The sequence below is a fragment of the Miniopterus schreibersii genome (genome assembly GCF_964146895.1).
Source record: "Miniopterus schreibersii genome assembly, chromosome: 8".
Classification (NCBI taxonomy): Eukaryota; Metazoa; Chordata; class Mammalia; order Chiroptera; family Miniopteridae; genus Miniopterus; species Miniopterus schreibersii.
Genome location: NC_138109.1, coordinates 31,853,518 through 31,875,412, shown reverse-complemented (window position 1 = coordinate 31,875,412; position 21,895 = coordinate 31,853,518). Strand labels below are relative to the sequence as shown.

General features: G+C 42.5%; 1 protein-coding gene and 1 long non-coding RNA gene across 3 annotated transcripts; one reads left to right on the top strand and one right to left on the bottom strand.

The window, feature by feature from the left end:
* Window positions 1-7,311: 7,311 nt before the first annotated feature.
* LOC308560144 lies at window positions 7,312-13,469 on the bottom strand. 2 transcript variants are annotated; one of them, XR_013999251.1, is made up of 3 exons: window positions 13,382-13,469; window positions 12,752-12,833; window positions 7,312-8,163 (listed from the first exon to the last, which is right to left on the bottom strand). It is a non-coding gene; the product is annotated as an uncharacterized lncRNA (long non-coding RNA). The 2 variants fall into 2 exon arrangements; XR_013999252.1 differs by lacking the exon at window positions 7,312-8,163 and adding an exon at window positions 10,227-10,827.
* Window positions 13,026-20,454, top strand: COA7 (cytochrome c oxidase assembly factor 7). The gene is made up of 3 exons (XM_081143813.1): window positions 13,026-13,488; window positions 15,455-15,595; window positions 18,778-20,454. The coding sequence occupies exons 1-3, from the start codon at window positions 13,383-13,385 to the stop codon at window positions 19,224-19,226; spliced, it is 696 nt and encodes a 231-aa protein (XP_080999939.1). The 5' UTR covers window positions 13,026-13,382; the 3' UTR covers window positions 19,227-20,454.
* Window positions 20,455-21,895: the final 1,441 nt, after the last annotated feature.

Sequence of the window (21,895 nt, the reverse complement as noted above, 5' to 3'; positions counted from 1 at the left end):
CTTGCTTTCTTCAACTATGTCTTCCACTTGCCTTTGATACTAGACTCGTGTCTCCTCCTTTGGAAGGCCTTTTCTAATCAATCCCTCCATAATTAACTTAGATGTCCCTTATAAGCTTCCCTCCATAGCACCACTATGCTGGGGTTGTCTCTTTTGCTTTTCTCCCCAACTAAGCTGTGAGCTCCTTGAGAGCATTGGCTGGAATCAATTTAGCTCTGTCTTCAGGGCCCAGAACATGGCCTGACTGGAGGAATTAATTTCATGGGATCCTCATGTCCCTTGAATGCCCTCTGGCTGAAGGGCTAAGAACTTGTTCCAGTTCCTCAGACGAAGGCAAAGCCAGCTTACCTTTAGGGCATCTTAAAATAGCCCAGACTACTCAGACAGAAAACCTTTTTCCAATCCTAGGAGTATGTAATAGTTGAAAGATAAGACATTTTAAAGGGGACAATATAGTACTTGTTAAGAGCATAGACTGCAGCAAGCCAATCTGGGTTTCACTCCCAGTCCGTACTTACTAGGTGTATGGTCTTGGAAAAGTTATGTGACATTTCTATGTCTTTGTTTCTTTATCTACAAAATTGCTATGAAAATTGTACTTACCTCTTAGAGTTCTAGGGAGATTTAATTAAGTTACTATTATATTTAAAGCTCTTAGAACAGGACTTGGCAGGGTATGAGTGTAATATAAGTATTAACTATTATCACAAAATTCTTCTGCCAAGCCTGCAAGCTTGACATTATTACCCCTATTTTACAGATGAGGAAACTGAAGGTAGAGAGAAGAGTGACTCGGTATAGATTACAGAATTACCTTGGCTCCCAGGTTTGGTAATGGATCCAGATCTCATACTTTGTGTGCACACTTTTTTCCTTTGTCTTTAACCCTTCTGCTGCTTTCTGTCAGGGTGGGATGGGAGAAAGGAAGACAAGGTAGCTAGTTTGAAACTAACTGTCACCCCAATCAGACCACTGGGGTCTTATCTCCAGGTACCCTTCTTTAAAGGGTCATCTGTCCATGTACTATAAATGATGTGTCTGCCATGGACTCTGTGTGTGTGTGTGTGTGTGTGTGTGTGTGTGTGTGTGTGTGTAAATTCCACTTCTCCAGGCATCCTTGCCTGTCATCTACTATTTACTGTCCTAGCCCTTTCCTAGGTCATATGCATGTAAATAATTAATTCTTCAACAAATATTAAATGAGGTTTTGCAAAGCCCTTCTTTTAATTAAAAAAAAAATTTAAATTATAGTTTACATTCAATATTATTTTGTATTAGTTTCAGGTGTAACAAGGCCCTTTGTAAACCTGGAATTCTATGGTGGCAAATTCACTGACTAATGAAAACTCTTCTACTCTATATTCTTTCCGCTGGACCCTGTGCCTTTCCTTTGTGTTATGCTATATGCTGGACACTGAGGATACAAAAATAAATACGACAGTCTTTGCCCTCAAGGTACTCAAGTCTTGTGGGTGAAAAAGATAGACAACAGCAAGAGAACATGATCAGTACTTTTATAAAAAGAAGCATGGCACCTACTAGAGCACAGAGGAGGCATCCAGCCCAGCAGAGCAGTCAGAGATGGTTTCCTAGAAGAGGTACTACTTGACCTGGACTTTGGACAGCAAATAAGAATTACCTAAATTAAAAGGGGAAGAGAGAGTATTCTAAGTATAGGGAACAATATGTGTGAAGTCACTGAAGCATGAAACCACACGATGTGTTTGGGCTCTACAGATAGTTTGGGATGAGACACAAAGGGTATGCATAGGAGAGGAAGAGGCAGCTGGAGAGGCAGGCTGGGGCAGGTTACAGCAGGGTAAAGGTCAGGAGCTTATACTTCATCTTTTACACTATGTGACATTTGGTCACAACTCTCTTCCTGCACCACTGTTCTTACTGATAGTCATCACTCGGTTACATTTAGAAGCCCAGATTAATTTACTCATTCATTTATTTACTCATCAATGTGTATTGAACACCTACTTGTTGAATCAGTTCTTATGTAGGGACAGGAAGCTTCAGGGTCACAATTTGAAATCTTGTGAGCTTTTTTAGAAGGCATTAAATCTCAGCCCAGACTTGAGATGATTTACCCTGAAATCCAATCCCTTCCTTACCCTTGGCATTGCAACCTGTCAGGTTGTTACTGGACAGGGACCCTGGAATGGGTCTGCCCCAGGCCAGCCTGTAGTGTATGGGTTCTTGACTTCATGTAGGAAAGATTTCACAATACCAGTCCAGGTGATTGTGAGAGTACATTTATCAAAGCTGGGGATCGTGAAATAAAGGAAGGGCTTAGGGTAGAAGAAGCAGCAGGAGAGAGCCTAGGCAGTGCTCTGCTTTGCCTCCTTAGAAACATAGGAAAGAAATGAGCCAGAGCAGGGCTGCTGTTAGCTCACTGGGAAGTGAAGGTCACAGTGATAAAAGTGAGCCAAGGCAGGGCTGCTTTAGCTCACTGAGAAGCAGAAGAAAGGGAGGCCTTGGAGACAGAATCAGAGGGTGAGCCCTAGTCGAGTTGCAGTTGCCCACTGCTCCCCTGGTTGCAAGTCTCTTAGGGACCACTGGAGTTTAGGAAGAAATAAGAAGTTACGCCCGGGAAGGGGCATGGGAGGGCTGTAGAGCGAGCCCACACTGAGTCTTTGTCCTGAGGGCTTTTTATCCCCCCCCCTTTTTTTTTCTGTAGGTGAGAATCTTAGGGGAGGGTTACAATAAAATATTCATCAGCTTTCCAGGTGCATTTTTAATATGCCGATGCATCAAAATGAGTGTATAGAGGAGTTTGGGATTATTCTTTGGCCTGTTTTACTTTTATCTTAGGTCTGTCGGGCTTTTATGGGGTTTTCCTTATTTGTTCCCCAGACTTTATCTGTCCTTGGGTTTAGCTGGCACAAATGTCATTAATTGGGTCTTTGTTCTCTATTTCCCAGACCTCGGTGATTTAAGCTATCTATTCTCTGGTTAGGGAGGGGAGGTATAAACGATTTGTTTTCAAGTGTCCTTGGTTGGGGAAGATAAGGTCTTGCAATTTGCAAGCTGGCTACAAGCTGCCCAAACTGTTTAGCCTTGTTTAATTTTCTTGTCTCAGTTTCTCTATTCCACTTGCCCAGGAATTTCCCTAACTTCTTACTATCCTGCCATATGGTCAGTTGTACTTCCCTGAGCATGCTGCAATGAACCAGGTTGTAGGCACGTTATGGGAGTGGCCGTAATCAAAACAGCTAAACCAGTCAGCCTGGGTGGTGAATGAGAGCCTCCTGTGTTCAGGCACAGGGAGAGAATATCAAATCCCTGCTCTCTGAAAGTTCATAGTCTCAAAATGCAGAAATTTATACCTGGAAGACACCTTAGAAATAGTCGCATGGGATAAATTGAGCTCTTAAAAAGTGGCTGACTCTGTGTGGGGACCTGAGACTTGGTTTCTACCCTTAAGAAGCTCACAGTCTGGAATAACAAGTATTGTAAAACAGGTAAAGACCACAGAGCTTCAAGAGGTGGAGGAGGTCTCAGCTGGCTAACCACAGCCCACTATGAACCAGTAAAGGTTAGGAAGGTGTCCTAAACAAGGACTGGGGGGTGTCATGTCTGAGCTGGTATCAAGGATTTCATAATCTGAGCTGAGGCTGGAGAGAAGTGGGAAGGACAGCTCATACAGAGAAAACAGCCCGAGGAGTTCAGAGAAGAGAGGGTCAGAGTGATTCGCTTGTTTCGTCTAGGTGGGGAAATAGCAAGTGCAGTGCTAAGTGGGAGTCAGTGCTGAGCTAAGGATGTGGGCAATGGGGAGCCACTGGTTTCCAACATGGGTGTGACACACTTAGATGTGCCTTTTAGAAAAACAAGTCTCTTTCATTGCTGAGCTCTAGTGTACTCCTCTGAAAAATAAGGAAGTTGAAGATATCCTCAAAATTTTTTCAGTGCATATGTCCTATGAGTCTGTTTAAAGCAGTGCTTCTCAAACTTTATTGTGCATCTGAATCCCCTGAAGATCTTGTTAAAATGCAGATTCTGGTTTAGTAGGTCTGCGCCAGGCCCAAGAGTCTGCATTTCTATCAGTGTTTGAAGGTTTACAAAGAGGTCTACCTACATGATCTCCTTTTACTGTTTTCAGCATTTCTTCCTGAGAGTTAAGATAAGGAGACAACACATTAGCAGTCATGTGAAGCATTCTTAAATCTTAGGTATTAAAGTTGATCTGTCCCCTGTGAGCATTGTGGTGGGCTAGTGATTATGAGTCCAGTTTTATAGATCAGGAGACTGAGGACCTGAAAAGAAAATGGACTTAGCCAAGGTCAAATACTATAGAAGTAGCAGAACAGGAATTAGAATTGAAGCTTCCTGACCCTTGTTTCACTGCTATTTCCAGCATATTTTTATTTATTTATTTTTGTAGATAAGTTTATTCTAATCATTTTATTTTTATTTTTAATTTATTTTTATTTTCTGTTTAAAATATTACAGGTGTCCCTTTCTCTCCACAATGACCCATTCCACTCCATCCCACCCCCTCCCCATCCAGCATATTTTTATGCCGCTTCAAGCATCCATTCATTCACTTAACACAGGTTTATTACGCACCAACTACATTTCAGACCTGCCACAACACATGAATGTGGAAAAAGTTAGTTTTCAATAACTGGAAAGAGTAAAATATACAAATGTAAGGGGAAAGGAAGGCTTATTAGAGAGTGTGGCTTATTGTTGAGAAGTCAGCTCTAAAGATGGATTATAAAGGAAACCCAGCCCAGCTGGCATGGCTCAGCGGTTAAGCATTGATCTATGATCCAGGAGATTGAGGTTCAATTCCCAGTCAGGGAACATGCCCAGGTTTCAGGCTCGATCCCTGGTAGGGGGCATGCAGGAGGCAATTGATCAATGACTCTCTCATCATTGATGTTTTTCTCTCTCTCACCTTTCCTCTCTCTGAAATCAATAAAGACATATATATATATATATATTTAAATATATCTTTATTGATTTCAGAGAGAGGAAAGGAGAGGGAGAGAGAGAGACAGAAACATCAATGATGAGAGAGTCATTGATCGAGCCCACAACCCGGGCATGTGCCCTGACCAGGAATCGAACCCTGATCGCCTGGATCCTAGGTTGATGCTCAACTGCTGAGCCATGCCCGGCCGGGCAATAAAGACATATTTTAAAAAAAGACTATATCATTTAAAAAAATAAAATAAAGGAAACCCAGTCAGTATTAATCTCTGACTTTTGTACATACATTCACAAAATATTTACTGAACCCTAATCTGTACCAGGCCCTATGTTAGATTCGGATGACATAGGCATGAGTCAGACAATTCTCAGAGAGCTCACAGCTTAATCTAATATGGCATTTTACTGTTTACCTGTCCTTTGCCCATCATGAGTAATAGCTGCCATTTGCTGAGTGCTCAGTATGTGCCAGTGTTGTACTAAGTTTTATACATCATTATCATAATTGTTTTAATTAATCCTCAAAAATCTCATTAGAACAAATACTACTTAATGGCAAAGATTTTTGTCTGTTTTGTTCACTGATGTATCCCTAGAATCTAGAATAGTGATTGTCACATAATAAGCCCCTAAAAAAAAAAGTTGAGTGAGTAAATAAATGTTATGTAGATACAACTATTACCACCATTTCACAGATGAGTAAACTAAGGAGCAGGTAGGTAAAATGCTTTGCTTGAGGCTTGCCAAATAGTAAAAGGCAGAACTAAGACACTTTTAGAAAAACCCAAAATTGTCTCACTCCAAACCCAGTGGCTTACCCATTGTATACCAGCGATTCTCAAACTGCAACATGTGTCTGAATCACTAGCATGTGCCTGAATCAACAGCATGTTTGTTTAAACACAGATTGCTGGGCCCCAGAGTTTTCATTTGTGGGTTTGGGGCTGGGCCAGAGAATATTCATTTCTAACAAACTCCCGGTGATTCTGGTGCTGCTGGCCCAAGGACCATACTTTGAAAACCACTGCTCTATAACAAACTGCCTCCCAATTTCTCATTTATTCCAATCAGGTTAATAGAGGACAATAAGGCCAGAAAAGTAATGCAACTTGTCCAAGTTCCCACAGCGAGTATGGGATCCCAAGGTCAGTGTGATCCCAAAGTCCTTATTCTTTTTTTTCCTTTTTTTCAAAGTCCTTGTTATTCTTGATAAACCTTGCAGCCTCCGCTAATGATATGTGGGTAAGAGGAAACCAGAGACAAAAAGGAGCGAGGGTATTTGTCAGGAGGAGGTGAAGATCAAGTTGGAAAGGTTACCCTCCAACTTGCTGCGCTCCAGGAAGAGCCGGTGGTTTCCGCGGCTCTCTCATTACCTTTCTGCGCGCCCTGGGTCACAGCTCTTCCTCTCTCGGGGACCCCTCCCCCCCCAGTCCTCTATAAAGCAGGGGCCTTTCCAGCTTGCAGAACAACCTGGGAGCCTCCAAGACCCGCAGGGAAGGAGAGGTTACATCGAATTCTGTTTCTGACCGCTTCGCGCTGGCTGGAAGCCATGCAGGTCACGTGGGGACCGCGATGGGCAATCGCGCCGCGGAAACGCGAGTCTCAGCAGACCTGGCACCTGCCGCGGACTCCCCGTTTCCGGCGGGAAGGGGGGCAGAGAGGGAGGGCCGGGGCTAAGGGGCACGGGCCTGGAGAATCGGCCACAGCCAGAAGGGCAGGGCGCTCCCTGACGAACCCACCCAATGCTGAGGTTTCTCAGGGCACCTGAGGAGGACAAAGAACGGGCTCCTCCGGGGCAACCCTGGAAAAGCCTCCTCGTCCCGAGTCTTCGCCACCCGCTGCGCCGGCCTCGCGAGCGCCAATCCCAGGCCTTGAAAGTGACCTCACAGCAAACCTGATTGGTCGCGTCTTCCCACTGGGCGGATCCCGTCAGCTGGCGGATCCACAGCCTGTGGGAGACGCTTGCCCGCCTGTGTGACCTTGAAGAAATCGCTTTACTCCTCTGGACCAAGTTTATAAAATGGAGATATTAATACCTGAAGTGACCTGTAAGACAATGAACATGTCTAGGGAAGACATCATGTCTTTAAAAAACACTTTTATTATTTTGTCAGCTTACAAAAGTAATACATTATTATAAAAATAAAGATGGAGTACAGACACTGCAAGTGCCCTGTACACGATTCCCTCTCTCCTTCCCAGTCCATAGTTACTCTTAACAGTTCAGTGTATTTTCTCTCTGGTTTTTTTCTATGACTATACAAAAGGTTACTTTTTAAACAAAATTAGGTTATACTGTACAACTTTTTTTCCCTTTTTTTTCCTTTTTAAAATATATCTTTAGTGATTTCAGACAGAGGAAGGGAGAGGGAGAGAGATAAAAACATCAATGATGAGAGGGTCACCATCAATCAGCTGCCCCCTGCATGTCCCCAACTGGTGATCAAGCCTGAAACCCAGGAATATGCCCTGACTGGGAATCAACCCTTGATCTCCTGGATCCCAGGTCCATGCTCAACCACTGAGCCACGCTCGGCCAGCACTGTACAACTTTTTTCACTTAACAATATATTTGAACATCTTTCTTTTTAAAAAATAAGTTAATACATTTTATTTATTTATTTTAATCCTCACCCAAGGACATACTTAGATAGAGGAAGGGAGAGAGAGGGAGAGAGAGAAACACTGATTGGTTGCCTATGGGAATCAAACTGGCAACCTTTTGGTGCGCAGGATGACGGGGATGCTCAACCGAGCCACTCTGGCCAGGCTTGAACATCTTTCAATGTTGACATGAATAGACCTATTTCATTCTTTTGAATGTCTACATTGTATCAAATCCCCTGTTCTTGGATATTTGTCATTTCTATTATCATAACAGCAGCAGCAACAAAAATTGCAGCAAAGATTTATTTGTGTAAGAATTTCTGTAGGATACATTCTTGAAAGTTGAATTTCTGGATCAAAAATGTAAGCACATTTTAAGGATATCAAAAGCATAGGCAGCCCGCCGGGCGTGGCTCAGCGGTTGAGCATGGACCCAGTATCCAGGAGATGGAGGGTTGATTCCCAGTGAGGGCACATGCCCAGGTTGCAGGCTCCATCCCCAGTCGGGGGCATGCAGGAGGCAGCTGATCAATGGACTTTCCTTTTTACCAGTGGGAAGGATGCATCTCTCATCATTGATGTTTCTATCTCTCTCCCTCTCCCTTCCTCTCTCTGAAATCAATAAAGATATATTTTTTAAAAATTTTTAAAAAGCATAGGCAACAAAACAAAAAACAAACACATGGGACTACATCAAACTAAAAAGCATCTGAACAGCAAAGGAGACAATCAACAGAATGGAGAGACAACCAAAATAATGGAAGGAAGTGTTTACCAACCAGATATCTGATAAAAGGTTAATCTCCAGGATATGTGCGGAACTCCTACAACTCAAAAGCAAAAAACCTGATTTAAAATGAGCTAAGGACGTGAGTGCACATTTCTCTAAAGAAGTACAAATGGCTAATGGACATATGAAAAGATGCTCAAAGTCATTAATCATCAGAAAAATGCAAATCAGAACCACGATGAACACCTGTGAAGATGGCTGTTATAAAAAACAATCAAAAGAGAGCCCTGGCTGGCTGGCTCAGTTGGTTGTAGCATCATCCTGAACACCAAAAAAGCTGTGGGTTCAACCCGGGGTCAGGGTGTGTGTGGGAGGCAAACGATTGATGTTTCTCTTTCACATTGATGTTTCTTTCTTTTGCTCTCTAAAAAATCAACTAAAAACAATCCTTATGTGAGGATTAAAATAAATAAATAAAAAGACAAGTGTTGAGGCTATGGAGAAATTGGAATCCTTGCACACTGTTGACACGAATGCAAAATGGTACAGCTGCTATGGGAAACGGTATGATATTCCTCAAAAAATTCAAAATAGAATTACCATATGATCCAGCAATCCCACTTCTGGACATTTATCCAAAAGAATTGAAATCAGCAATGAAGAGATATTAGCATCCCCATGTTTACTGCAGCACTATTCATAGTAATCAAGATGTGGAACAACCTAAATGTCCATTGACAGGTGAGTAGATAAAGAAAATGTGGTACACAAGCATACATTGGGATACTATTCAGCCTCAAAAAAGAAGGAAATTCTGCAGTATGTTAAAACATGGATGAACCTTGAGGGCATTATGCTAAGTGAAATGAGCCAGTCACAGAAAGACAAATACTGCATAATTCCACTTATATAAGGTATCTAAAATAGTCAAATTCATAGACTCAAAGATGGAAATGGTGGTTGCGGGGGCTGAGGAGGAAGAGGAAATGGGGAGTTACTAATCAAGGGCATAAGTTTCAGTTAAGTAAGATGAGTAAACTCTAGAAATCTGCTGTACAACACTGTACATTCTACCTATATTCAACAATAATATATTGTACACTTAAAAATCTGTTAACAAGATAGATATGTTAAGTGTCCTTATCAAAATAAAATAAAATTCAAACAAACAAAACTACAAAGTGGCTGCAGCATTTTGCATTCCAAACAGAAATGTATAAGGGTTCCAGTTTTTTAATATCCTTATCAACACTTAGTATTGTTTGTCTTGTTCACTACAGCCATTCTAGTAGTTGTATAGTGGTATCTCATTGTGGAAATGTGAAATTTATTTGCATTTTCCCATGCTGGGTGCATTTAACAAATTTTTTATTGTTTTTTTTTGTTTTTTGAGAGAGAGAGATAGAAAGAAATATCAACATGGGAGAGAAACATAAATAGGTTGCCTCCCAGGGCACCGGGGATGGAACCCGAAACCTGGGTATGTGCCCTGGCCAGGAGTTGAACTTGCCACCTTTTTGGTGTATAGGAGGACACTCCAACCAACTGAGGCATGCTGGCCAGGGCATGCTGGGTATATTTTTTTGTGCTTGTAGCCTATTCACATTCTTTGGTAAAATGTCTATTCAAATATTTTGCCCATTTTTTAAACATTGTCTTTCTGCTGTTGAGTTGTAGGAATTCTCTGTATGTTCTGAATACAAGTCCACTGTAGGGTAGATGGTTTGCAGATAATTTCTCTCACCTCCCCCCCCAAAATATAAACAAATTTTAAATGTTAATAGATATTATCATATTGTTCTCCAAAGAGGAAGCATCAATATATATTCCCACCAACAGTGTATGGGAATGCTGGTTTCTCAGCATCCTCACAAACATGGGATACCAATCTTAATTAAAGAAATGAAAAAGGGTATCACACTGTTTCTAATTTGCCTTCCTTTCATCATTAGAGTAGAGCATATCATAGTGTTTATTTACCAGTGCTTTTCCTCTCTGAAGGAAAAGCATGTTTTGTTGAAACCTAGCATTTTTAAATTTTGCATCTCTTAAGCCCTAATCATTATTAATCATTCAGGGAGTGTTTGTTGAATTAACAGTGAGTAATGCTATGAAGAATAAATGAGATAATGAATCTAAAGTACTAAACTAAAGTACTAATTAGTGATCAATTAATATCAGTTGAATCTATGTCTGGAGTCAGGAGGTGAGTGCTACAACGCTCTTGATTTCTTCCCCTTCAGGATCCAGGATGGTTGTGAACTCTAAGATTCTAAGAACTCTAAGTTTCTCTGGTCTTCTCATTGTGTTTTTTTGGGTAAATTACTTAATTTCTTTGACCCTCCATTTCTCTGCAACAGTCTGAACAGTGTCTACAAGCTGCAAAGTGCTTATTGAAAAGGGCTAAAAACATGAGATTAATTTACAATAAGCATATATTCATGTATTACTTGAATAAAAAATAACAGTCAAAATGGTTCCTGCATCTATGTTTCCACTCTGCTTGTTTATTTTGTTTTTTGGATTCCACAAGTAAGTGCAATCATCTGGCCAAAAAAAAAGCAAATGAGAAAATTCATAAGAATAGGGAGAATAAAAACTACAGAGCTGGACAGTACTAATAAAAGAAGCTGGCTGCCTTTGTAATGACCTTAAATTTCCTTTTAAAGTACGTGATTTCATACTTGGCTCAGCCTTTCTTCCATCTTTTTCTCCAACTCTCTAGCTCCCTCTACTGCTCAGGTGTTCTCATTTCAATGCATTTCAATTTAACAAACAGGATTAAGGGAAAGGACTATTTGTGACCTGTCTCTCACCTTAGTTACCTATATTACCCTCACCAAACCTTGCTCTATTTTTGGCCCTGTGACCAGCACAAGGGACAGAGAGCTCACAGTCTAGTGGGGGACACAGATTTTTAAGCCATTACAGCCATTATGAGCATGACAAGAAATATTTGTGGAACAGGAATGACTCTGAGCCAGGCTCTCTGCTAAGCACATTGCATACATGAACTTTTAGTCCTACTGACAGCCATACAAGGGATCTACATTTACAGAAAAGGAAGTAAGGTCACAAATGTGATTGGTTCAAGGTCACAATTTAGTAAACATGGGACGTGGATTCTAAGATCTGTCTGCCCTCCAAAGCCAGTCTTTTCCTACTACATTATAACAGAATAAACCAAGTAGTGTGAAACACTAAGTGGAAACATCTAAATCTACTTTAGGGGTGTGTAGTTGTTGCACCTGGGACGATTTTACAGACGAGGGATCTCTGATTTGGGCAGAGAAGAGTGGTCCACACATCAAGAGCAGCAATAAACAGGGACACAAACTTGGGACCTATTCAGAGAATAGAAGGTTGGGTGGGGTACGGGGGAACAAAGGGAGGAGATGAGGCTAGAATCAGATTGTACATGGCCTTAAAGGTCAGGCTAAGAAAGGTGGGCACAAAATCCAAGGTCAAGGATTCCCTACCTGGGGCATGTATACTGAAGTATCTCCCAATGTGATCAGGGTATGAGAAACCACATGTGGCATATCACCAGGAATTTCAATTTTACTCAAAGGCTTGGGGAAAAGCTAATCTTGTGCTTTTCTATGAAGAATGTATTGTGAAATTGGATGTAAAATCATATGAATTTTAAAATAAAACTGGGATTTCAAAGACATTTCCCAGTTGCAGTAAGCTGCTTCCCAATGAGGAAGTGTTTGGAAGTTGTACACTCTCTGATGCCATTAGGGATAGATTAATAGGGGAGTTATTTGGGGGGCATTGCTATAGGTGATGGGAAAGCATAGATTGAACTCCACTGAGGGCTTTAGACTAGGGCGGGCTGGGACTCAAAGATGAATAGGGACTGTCTTTGGAGAGCTTTCAATCTAGGCTTTTTGAAGCTGATGATTCTGAGCAGAAGAAATAAAAAAAACAGGTGAAGTTCCTTTCCTCTCCTCCATCTCATTGATACAGTCCTCTTGTAACTCATCTATTCTTTTTTTTTTTTTAAAGTATTTCTTTTTTTTTTTTAAATGTATCTTTATTGATTTCAGAGAGAGGAAAGGAGAGGGAGCGAGAGATAAAAACATCAATAATGAGAGAGTCATTGATCAAGCCCGCAACTGGACATGTGCCCTGACCGGGAATCGAACCCAGATCGCCTGGATCCTAGGTCCATGCTCAACAGCTGAGCCACGCCCGGCCGGGCACTCATCTATTCTTTTATTCAAAAAACATTTACTGCACAACAACTCTCTCACTTCCTGTATGATCTTGGACAAGTTACTTAAGCTTTGTGTACCTCGGTTTCCTCATCTGCAAAATGGGAATATAATAATACCTACTCCATAGTGTCACAAGGAATATGGTGAGAATTAAATGAGAATTTATACAGTGGTCTTAGAATAGAATCTCGCCCAAAGTTCAGCCCTGTTTAAACATTAGCTATTATAACAATGTTATTTGTACAACCTCTACTGATACTGCGTTCCAGTCATCACCTCGCACAGCCGTCCATTCCTTACGTCATTCATGGTGGGAGCAGAGGGTGGGTCTGGGAGAAATACAGAGATGAATCAAATTTCTCGCTACAGTTGTACAGACAGACATAGGAGGTGCACAAGTTGCTTGTTGAATGAATAAATAAACATCTTCCTACTAAAATGCAAGCTCTTTAAAGGCAGGGACCATTCTTCCTAGCTGTTGAATTACTAGAAGGAAGCACTTGGTGAGGCGCACAGCAGGCACTCTGAGATTACGGAACTCAACGCGAGGGGGGATGAAGGGATAAAAGACTCCAAGCAGAAGATCACCTAAGGCTACAAAGCTGGTACAGATAAAGTGCAGCAGAAAGACTGCCATCTGTTTTAGGAATGAGCTGACCCGAGGAAAAGATTTGACCGCCAAAGACTAACGGAGTGATGATTGAGGACCAGCCCCCGTTTGCGGCGCCCGGCCTTAGGGAATGCGCGGGCGAGCGCAGACCTCCGGGGCGCGCCCCGGCCCGGCCCCGCCCCTCCACCGGCTCACGTGACCGTGGGGCTGGACTCCGCGTGGCCTGGGTAGGAGCGACAGGGTAATCTCATCTGGGCGAGCACGAACCATGGCCGGCGTGGTGGACTTCCAGGACGAGGAGCAGGTGAAGTCGTTTCTGGAGAACATGGAGGTGGAGTGCCACTATCAGTGCTACCGCGAGAAGGACCCGGATGGTAAGCTCCGCCGGCGGGCCTGGGAACACGTGGGAGCTCCTGGAGGGGGAGGGGCGGGGCGGGGGCCGGGCGGTCACGTGACCCACCGCTGCCGGAATCTTGGAAGCGGTGGGCGGCCGGGGACACGTCGGGACGGGATCTGCGGGACTCGGACGACCTTGTGTGTGTGTTGGGGCGGGTTGGGTTCCACCGCGACGCTCCGAGCTCGCCGTGGGGGAAATGCTCCGCCCGATTCAGCCTGGAGGCCGGGCCGCGAAGGAGAAGTGCTGCGGCCCTTAGGATAGAGGGACTGGGGACACATCAGTGAACAGAGAAAATTCCCTGTCCTCCTGGAGCGTAGTGGGGGAAATTGGACAATAAACACAAGGGGGTAAATGAAATAGTGTGTTAGAAAATAGTAAGTGCAATGGGAAAAAGAAGTGACTGAGCGGTGTCGGGAGTTGTGGAGGGCAATTTTAAATTGAGTGATCAGGGGGAATCATTGAGAAAATGGCATTTGAACAAAGTCTGGAGGAAGGCAAGGGAAGGCTGTGCTAGGCGGAGGCAACCGCTGGTGGGAAAGACCTGACGTGTGAATGTGCCTTGTGTGTTCTGGGAACATTGAGTTGACTTGAGTGTAGGGTGGTGGTGGTGTCCAAACGAGGCCACCCAGAGCAGCCAGTGCCTTTGGGTGCTTTCCTCTTCCTACTTTATTATTTATTTATTTATTGTTTGTTTATTTATTTATTTATGTATTTATTATTTTTAAATTGATTTTAGAGAGAAGAAGGGGGGGAGAAACATCCATCAGTTGCCTCCGCACATGCAGCGACCTATGTGCTCTGACCAGGAGTTGAACCTGCCACCTTTTGGTGTACAGGACGATGCTCTAACCAGATGAGCCACACTGTCCAGGGCTCCCTACTTTGTTTTCATAAAGAAAAAAAAAATGGCATTGACCCTACCTTATAATAGCTTGTAGCCTAGTTTCCAGAACATCATATAGCTATTTCTTGATGCTAATGAACTACACAGAGTTGCTCTGCAGTATAATGGCTTAAAAAGAACCCAAGGTTGTTCTTTGAGGGCTGGTCCATGTCCTAAGTGTAGAGAGAATTCACAGGAGAGTCATGAGGAGCAGGATGGTTGGGAAAGATTTCTGGAGTTGGTCAGAAGGAATGGGTCTTCCCTGATCACCCAGTCTGTTAACCATTCCCCCAACATGTACAACAAACTATCTTAAAATCATATTTTATTTCAGTCATAACACTTATTACTGTTTGAATACATCTTGTTCATCTATTTGCTTACTTATTGTGTTTAGTCCTCTAGAATGTAATTTTTAGGAGACAAGTGACTATATTCCCAGCATCTGGGACCGTGTTTGGTATATAAATGGACATAGATGCTCAAAATTGTTGAATGAAAATGAATGAGAGATGGGTGTTATTGGGGATGAAGAAAGGACAGCGGGAAGAGATGTTAAGGAGAGGCTTGCTGGGACTAGAGGCTAGCTGCTGTTTCTGCTATGTTTTCAGACTTCACATTCCCGGCCTGGCTGAGGACTGTCATCGAAGCACCGCTTTCTTGCTGCTACAAAGACTAGTCCATGGACCCTTTTGGTTTTCTATGTTTGACTACTGAACTTCCTAAGAAGTTCCAAAGCTAGCAGAGTTTCAGTTATGGAAGTCACTGTGTCTTTGGGCTGGGCTGGCCTGGCTGACAGGGAGCAGAAGGGCTGATGAGAGGAAGAGCCAGTGCAGGGGTCAAGGTCTCCCCAGTCCTTACATTGCTCAGTTCTTGCCGAAGGGCAGACAATGCCATTTGTAAAAATGGCTGGACACCACCTGCATTCTTTGTCATACCTCAGCAGTGAACAGAGGCTGGTCCTAACTGAAAGACACATTTGGCCTGCTACGCTTGCACCCTCCCCACTGCTAAGCAGTGGCCCCAGACATAAAGAACAGCTCTTGTCCTCTTTTCACAGGCTGTTATCGACTGGTAGACTATTTGGAAGGGATCCAGAAGAATTTTGATGAGGCTGCCAAGGTGTTGAAGTTCAACTGTGAAGAGAACAAACACAGTGATAGCTGCTACAAACTCGGGGCCTATTATGTGACTGGAAAAGGTAAGGAAGGCCTGCTTTCCTCAGTCCTTGTCATTGATAGTAGTGCTTACCTCACACTGATCCCTCTTTGCAGAAGGATCCTCACAGGCATTGGGGAAGTACATTGCAGGAAGATTTGGAAACAAGTTCAGAGTGATGAGGGGAAGAGTTAGGCAGACCTTAGGGAATGCTATTTGCAAGTAGTGAGTGGGCCCTTGAGCCAGCCACTTAAACTCTGTGCCTTATATCACCTATAAAATGGAGAAAAAGATAGTACTTGCTTTACAGGGTTGTTGTGAAGATTAAATAAAATAATGTAGATAAAGGCATCAGCACATGCCTGGCCCAGAGGAAGGGATCAATAATGGTTAATTCCCTTCCATCTATCTTTTCTCCTCAGGCCCTTATTGCAGTTATCACTGGAGTAGTGTTTAAGTTATCTATTACTAAATAGCGAATTATCCTAGCAAACTTATTTCACATAGTTTCTGTGGGTCAGGAATTTGGGAGTGGCTTAGCTGTGTGTCTTAGGGTCTCTCAAGAGTTTGCAGGCATTAGGACTGCGGTTATTTGAAGGCTTGACTGGAACTGGAGTTTCCAATTTTAAATGACTTATTCATGTGGCTGTGGGTAAAGATTTCTTTCTGTTCCTTGCCAGTTGTTGTCAGGAGACCTCAGTTCCTTGTGACATGGGTCTCTATGTGTCCTCATGCCATAGCATCTGGCCTCCTCCAGAGTGAGTGATCCAAGAGACAGAGCAAGAAGGAATCCTCAGTGTCTTTTAATGAATCCTCAATGACCTACCCTTGGATGTGACACATGTTTCATTCCCATCATATTCTATTTATTAGAAGTGAGTCAGTAAGTCTAATTCACACTAAGGGGAGAGAACTTAAAATTTCACCCCTCTCCTGGCGGGGCGTGGCTCAGCGGTTGAGCTTCGACCCAGGATCCAGGCGATCAGGGTTCGATCCCCGGTCGGGGGTGTGCAGGAGGCTGTGGATCAATGACTCTCTCATCATTGATGTTTCTATCCCTCTCTCCCTCTCCTTTCCTCTCTCTGAAATCAATAAAGATATATTAAAAAAAAAAAAAAAAATTTCACCCCTCGAAGGCAGGAATATAAAAGAATTTATAGGCATATTTTAAAACCACCACAAAGGGAATATGACCTTTGACAAGCAGCTTCCCCCCCCCCCCCCACTGGATCATGAGCTTCTTGAGGATATTATGATTCATTCATCCCTTGTTCTGAGTGCCCAGCCAACCCTGGTTGGAAAAACATTCAGTGAAAGTTTGATGAATAAGATGTCTTTTTAATTCTCTGGAGCTGTGTCGGTTTTATCTGCTTTCACATGGGACATTGGGTTTGTGGTAGTTCCTATTTTGATGAAAGTTTAGCATCAACAGGAATGTCAGTTTCCTTTCTAGTGCAAAGGAGCATTTCTTTAACTTAGTAATTTTCCTAGTGTCCTAATCTAAGGAAATAGCTGAAAATGCAAATAACCGAAAGTGCTGGGATAAGTATTTTTGAGTTTAAGAGGAAGTAAAAAGTTCATGCCCGTGAAGGGTCATGGGCGTGCTCTAGAGCAAACCCACACTGGGTCTTTGACTTGAGGCTTTTTTATCTTTTTTCTGTCAGCAAGAATCTTACGGAAGGGTTTCAGCAGAATATTCATCAGCTTTCCAGTTGCATTTTTAACATGCAGATGCATACAAATGAGCATATAGCCCAGTCGGCGTGGCTCAGCAGTTGAGCAGCGACCTATGATCCAGGAGATCAAGGTTCTCTTCCTGGTCAGGGCACGTGCCCGGGTTGCAGGCCGGATCCCCAGTTGGGGGTGTGCAGGAGGCAGCCAATCAATGACTCATCATTGATGTTTCTAGCTCTCTTTCCCCCTTCCTCTCTTTTAAATAAATATATATATATATTTTTTAAATGAGCGAATATAGGGGAGTTTGGGATTATTCTTTGGTCTGTTTTACTGTTTTACTTTTATCTTAGGTCTGTCTGACTTTGATGGGTTTTTTGTTATTTGTTCCCCTGACTTCATCTGTCCTTGGGTTTAGCTGGCACGAATGGCATTAATTGGGTCTGTCCTTTATTTTCACCAAACAGGGTAATTTAAGATATGTATTCTCTGGTTAGGGAGGAGAGGTATAAACAACTTGCTTTCAAGTGTCCTTGTTTAGGGGAGATAAGGTCTCTCAATTCACCAGCTGGCTATAAGGTGTTCAAATTGTTTGGCCTTGTTTAATTTTCATGTCTCGGTTTCCCCATTCCACCTGACCAGAAATCTTCCTAGCTTCTTACTATCCTGCCTCAGTGGTACATGGGAATTTCAAATTTCCGTGAATAAAAAACAAACTAAAGGAAAAAAGTGAGCTCTGTAACTACCTCTGCTTAAAATGACCCATTAGTGGTTTCCCGTTGATTATTGGTGCTAGGATTCTAAGTCCAGGATCCTTCACATGACCCCCCTGTGCCCTGCGTAATCTGACCCCTGCCTGTCTCTCCAGCCTCCTTCCCCAGGGTTTCTGGGTTCCAGCCGCATGGGCTCCTTTTCTCTTTGTACCCTCTTCCTTCTGCCTGGAAAGGGTCATGTTTTCTTTCGCTTCTTTTTTCCATTATTTCAGAGTTCAAATGTCACTTCTTTGGGGAAGCTTTCCTTGATCTCACCCCTAGTCTAGGTCAAAGCCCTGATGTATTCTCATAGCACCCTGTACTTTTCCTCCATACACTTGTCACACTTATATTCATACATTTATTTTTGTAGTTGTTTAATGTCTGTCTTATTAGACCATAAGATCCCCAGATAGGGACAGAATCTGTTTCCCAGAACCTAGCACAGGAATTGGCAAATAACATATGTTCAGTATATATTTAAATTAACAAACATTTAATAAAGTGCTTATAAAATGCCATGTTCTCACTGTAACTCTAGGAGGTAGCTGTTATTATCATTCCCACTCTTCACCTCCTTTACCTTTTGGATCTGCCTCATAAGGTCTCCTTTGAACAAATAGTTCCATGGTTTAAAAAGCTGGAAGGTCTGTGCACTATACCAGTCCACCTTCCTTTCATGCTGCCTTAACTCAAAGTATGTGAACTTTATTCAGGAACTGTTCCCTAACTTTGGCCTGAGGCATTCAGGTTCTTCCCTGGCTTGAATTTACTTTTTTCTTTCTTTCCTAACTCCTAGGTGGGCTTACACAGGACCTGAAAGCTGCCTGCAGCTGCTTTCTGATGGCATGTGAGAAGCCTGGAAAGAAGTCTGTGGAGGCATGTCACAATGTTGGTCTCCTGGCACATGATGGACAGATGAACGATGATGGCCAGCCCGATCTGGGGAAGGCCAGGGACTATTACACAAGGGCCTGTGATGGCAGCTATGCCTCTAGCTGCTTCAACCTCAGCACCATGTTTCTGCAGGGTGCACCCGGCTTTCCCAAGGACATGGGCCTAGCGTGCAAATACTCAATGAAAGCCTGTGACCTGGGCCATGTCTGGGCCTGTGTCAACGCCAGCCGCATGTACAAGTTGGGGGACGGTGTCGATAAGAATGAAGCCAAGGCCGAAGTGCTAAAAAATCGTGCCATGCAGCTGCATAAAGAACAGCAGAAAAACGTCCAACCTTTAACATTTGGGTAACGTGGCCCACCCTCCTGTGCAACAGATACTGGCCCCTCCTATTCCTGATGCAGCCCTTGGAGGCCAACCTGCTGGAGCAGGAAGACTTGGGACTTGATAGTAGTAGCCCTGGTTATATATACCCATTGCCCCAGAGTGTCACCTACTGGGATGTATCCTGAAGTGTACATTTCTTTAACTGGTGTGTCCTGTGAAGAGACCCACATTAATGGGATCTTAGATCTCAAACTCTTGTAGCTCTTTGAAAAACAGCAAACTAAGAGAGCCATAAAGATTTTGGGGGGTGGGGGGTGGGGAGGAGAGACGAAGAGCGGGAGATTGGAAAAATTAGCAGCCACAGGGCCTGAAGGAATCAGACATCATCATTATGATGATGATTATTGTTTTAGTTGGGAAGACTTGAAAATCAGAAGGTATCTTGATTTACATAATAGAGGACTTAAGGAGCTAAGAACAGTCACGAATGCCACCCTCTGGTTTATGTAATCATTGGTGTGGGCTCTAGTTAGGCCTTTAGAGTCGCATTTTTCAATAAATTCATAGAGATCGGGAAGGTTAAAGGTTGCTCTGCTTCAGGGTTGCTAGAGAGGATGAAACATAAGCCTTCTTCAGTGGAGACATTCGCAGTTAGTGGACTAACATCCCCAGCCCACTTACCTGGCACTGCTCATCACACTAAGGGAGCAGATTTTTCCCAAGGCAACTTCAGGCAGGGATTTGTAAGCAAGGGCTTTGTAACACATTTTCCCCTCAGAACAGAACCTTTTTAACTGTGCCTGTGAATAAACTATTTTGATTAGTATTTTTGTTATTAGTGTTTTCTCCATATTTGGGTAGGGTAGAGGTTATGTTCAGCGGTTGTGCCTTTTAAGAACAGTTGCTTTTTTTTTCTGTTATCTTCCTAACTTGTCACTAGGGGGTGAGCTTGTCATTTTCCTGCTGATAACAGGACCTTATTTCTGTCACCACCTACAGTTTTTGGGCTTCCAGTTTTGCAGCTGTCTTAGAAGGAAGGCTTGCTGTGTGGATGGTTTGTAAGCATAGCACCAGTTTCTCCAGCTTATAGAGGAGAGTAGACAAGTTCTAAAAAGGGAATTTATTTTAAAAATGTAAAGTAGCTTTTGTTCTGTTTCAAAAATTCTGTGTAGGCCAACAAACATGTGAAAAGATGTTCAACATGGCTACTCATCAGTGAAATGCATTAAAACCACCATGAGATAATTATCTTACCCCTTTCAGGATGGCTATTATTATTTTTTAAAAAACCCCACAATGTGTTTGCAAGGATGTATAGAGATTGGAAGCCTTATACATTGCTGGTAGGAGTGCAAAGTGGTGCAGCCACTGTGAGAAACAATATGATGGTTCCTCAAAAAATTAAATATAGAATTACTGTATGGTCCAGCAATTACACTTCTGAGTACATACTCAAAAAAATTGACAGCAGGGTCTCCAAGATATTTACATACCCATGCTCATAGAGACTGTCACAATAGCCAAAACATACAATGGAATATTATTCAGCGTACAAGGAAGGAAATTTTGATACATGCTATAACATGAATGAACCTTGAAGATATGCTGACTAAGCCAGTCACAAAAAAATAAATACTGTATGTTCCACTTAGATGAGGTATCAACTCATAGAGACAGTAGAACGGTGGTTGTGGTCTGGGGAGGGAGAAATGAGATGTTTAATGGGTACAGCATTTCAATTTTGCAAGATGAGAAACTTCTGGACATTACTTGCACAAAATGAATATTCTTCACACTATTGAACTGTACATTTAAAAATGGTTAAGATGGTAAATTTCATATGTACTTTCCCACAAGTTTTTTATACTGTAAACATTTAAAATTTTTTAAATGCAAGATCTGAAATTTTGGGCTATAAAAGTACTGTGTTCTCTTGAAATGCAGTTTGGAACATAGCAAAAGAAACAATTACTCCTCACTACCCTTTACTACCTACCAGCATTCTTTGGCCCAATAATGTTGTTTAACTATCTTTTAAGAATCACAGCTTTTCCTAAGATTGGCTTTATCAGACTTATTTTTTTCTCTCCCTGGTTAGACAAGTAGCAGTTGGTTGAAAACAACAGGAACAAACAACTAATGAAACAATAGATTCTACCCCTAATAATTAAGTTATTTGACATTTGACAGATGGAAACACAACATTTAATTTAGATAGTCTGTCAAATAGGACATGTACAAGGTCAGGGAGTGATGACTGGTAGAGAGTGAAAAGCCAACAGAAATCTACACCTGTTAAACAAAAAATACCGTGACTCTACTACTAGCATTTCCTGTCAAGGGCAGGGTTAACTTTGCAAACCTATCAAAAATAGAGCAGCTGATTTGCTGAATGTTTGCATTTACCAAGTTTAACAGCACACTTGAAATTATTATTTTTTAAATATATATATTTAATATTGATCTTTAGAAAGAGGAGAAGGGAGAGAGAGGGAGAGGAAGGAACATTGATGTGAGAGTGAAACATCAATCAGCTGCCTTCTGCATGCTTGCTACTGGGGATCGAGCCCACAACCTGGGCATGTGCCCTGACTGGGAATCTACTGGCAACCTTTTGGTGCACGGGACAACACTCAACCAACTGAGCCACACCGGCCAGGGCAGCACACTTGAAATTATTATGGGACTTCCAT

Excerpts from the sequence above, each read along its gene's own strand:
- COA7 (XM_081143813.1), top strand. The coding sequence starts at position 13,383 with ATGGCCGGCGTGGTGGACTTCCAGGACGAGGAGCAGGTGAAGTCGTTT. Across the intron at positions 13,489-15,454 it reads CCGCGAGAAGGACCCGGATG|GCTGTTATCGACTGGTAGAC; the intron begins GTAAGCTCCGCC and ends CTCTTTTCACAG. Across the intron at positions 15,596-18,777 it reads CTATTATGTGACTGGAAAAG|GTGGGCTTACACAGGACCTG; the intron begins GTAAGGAAGGCC and ends CCTAACTCCTAG.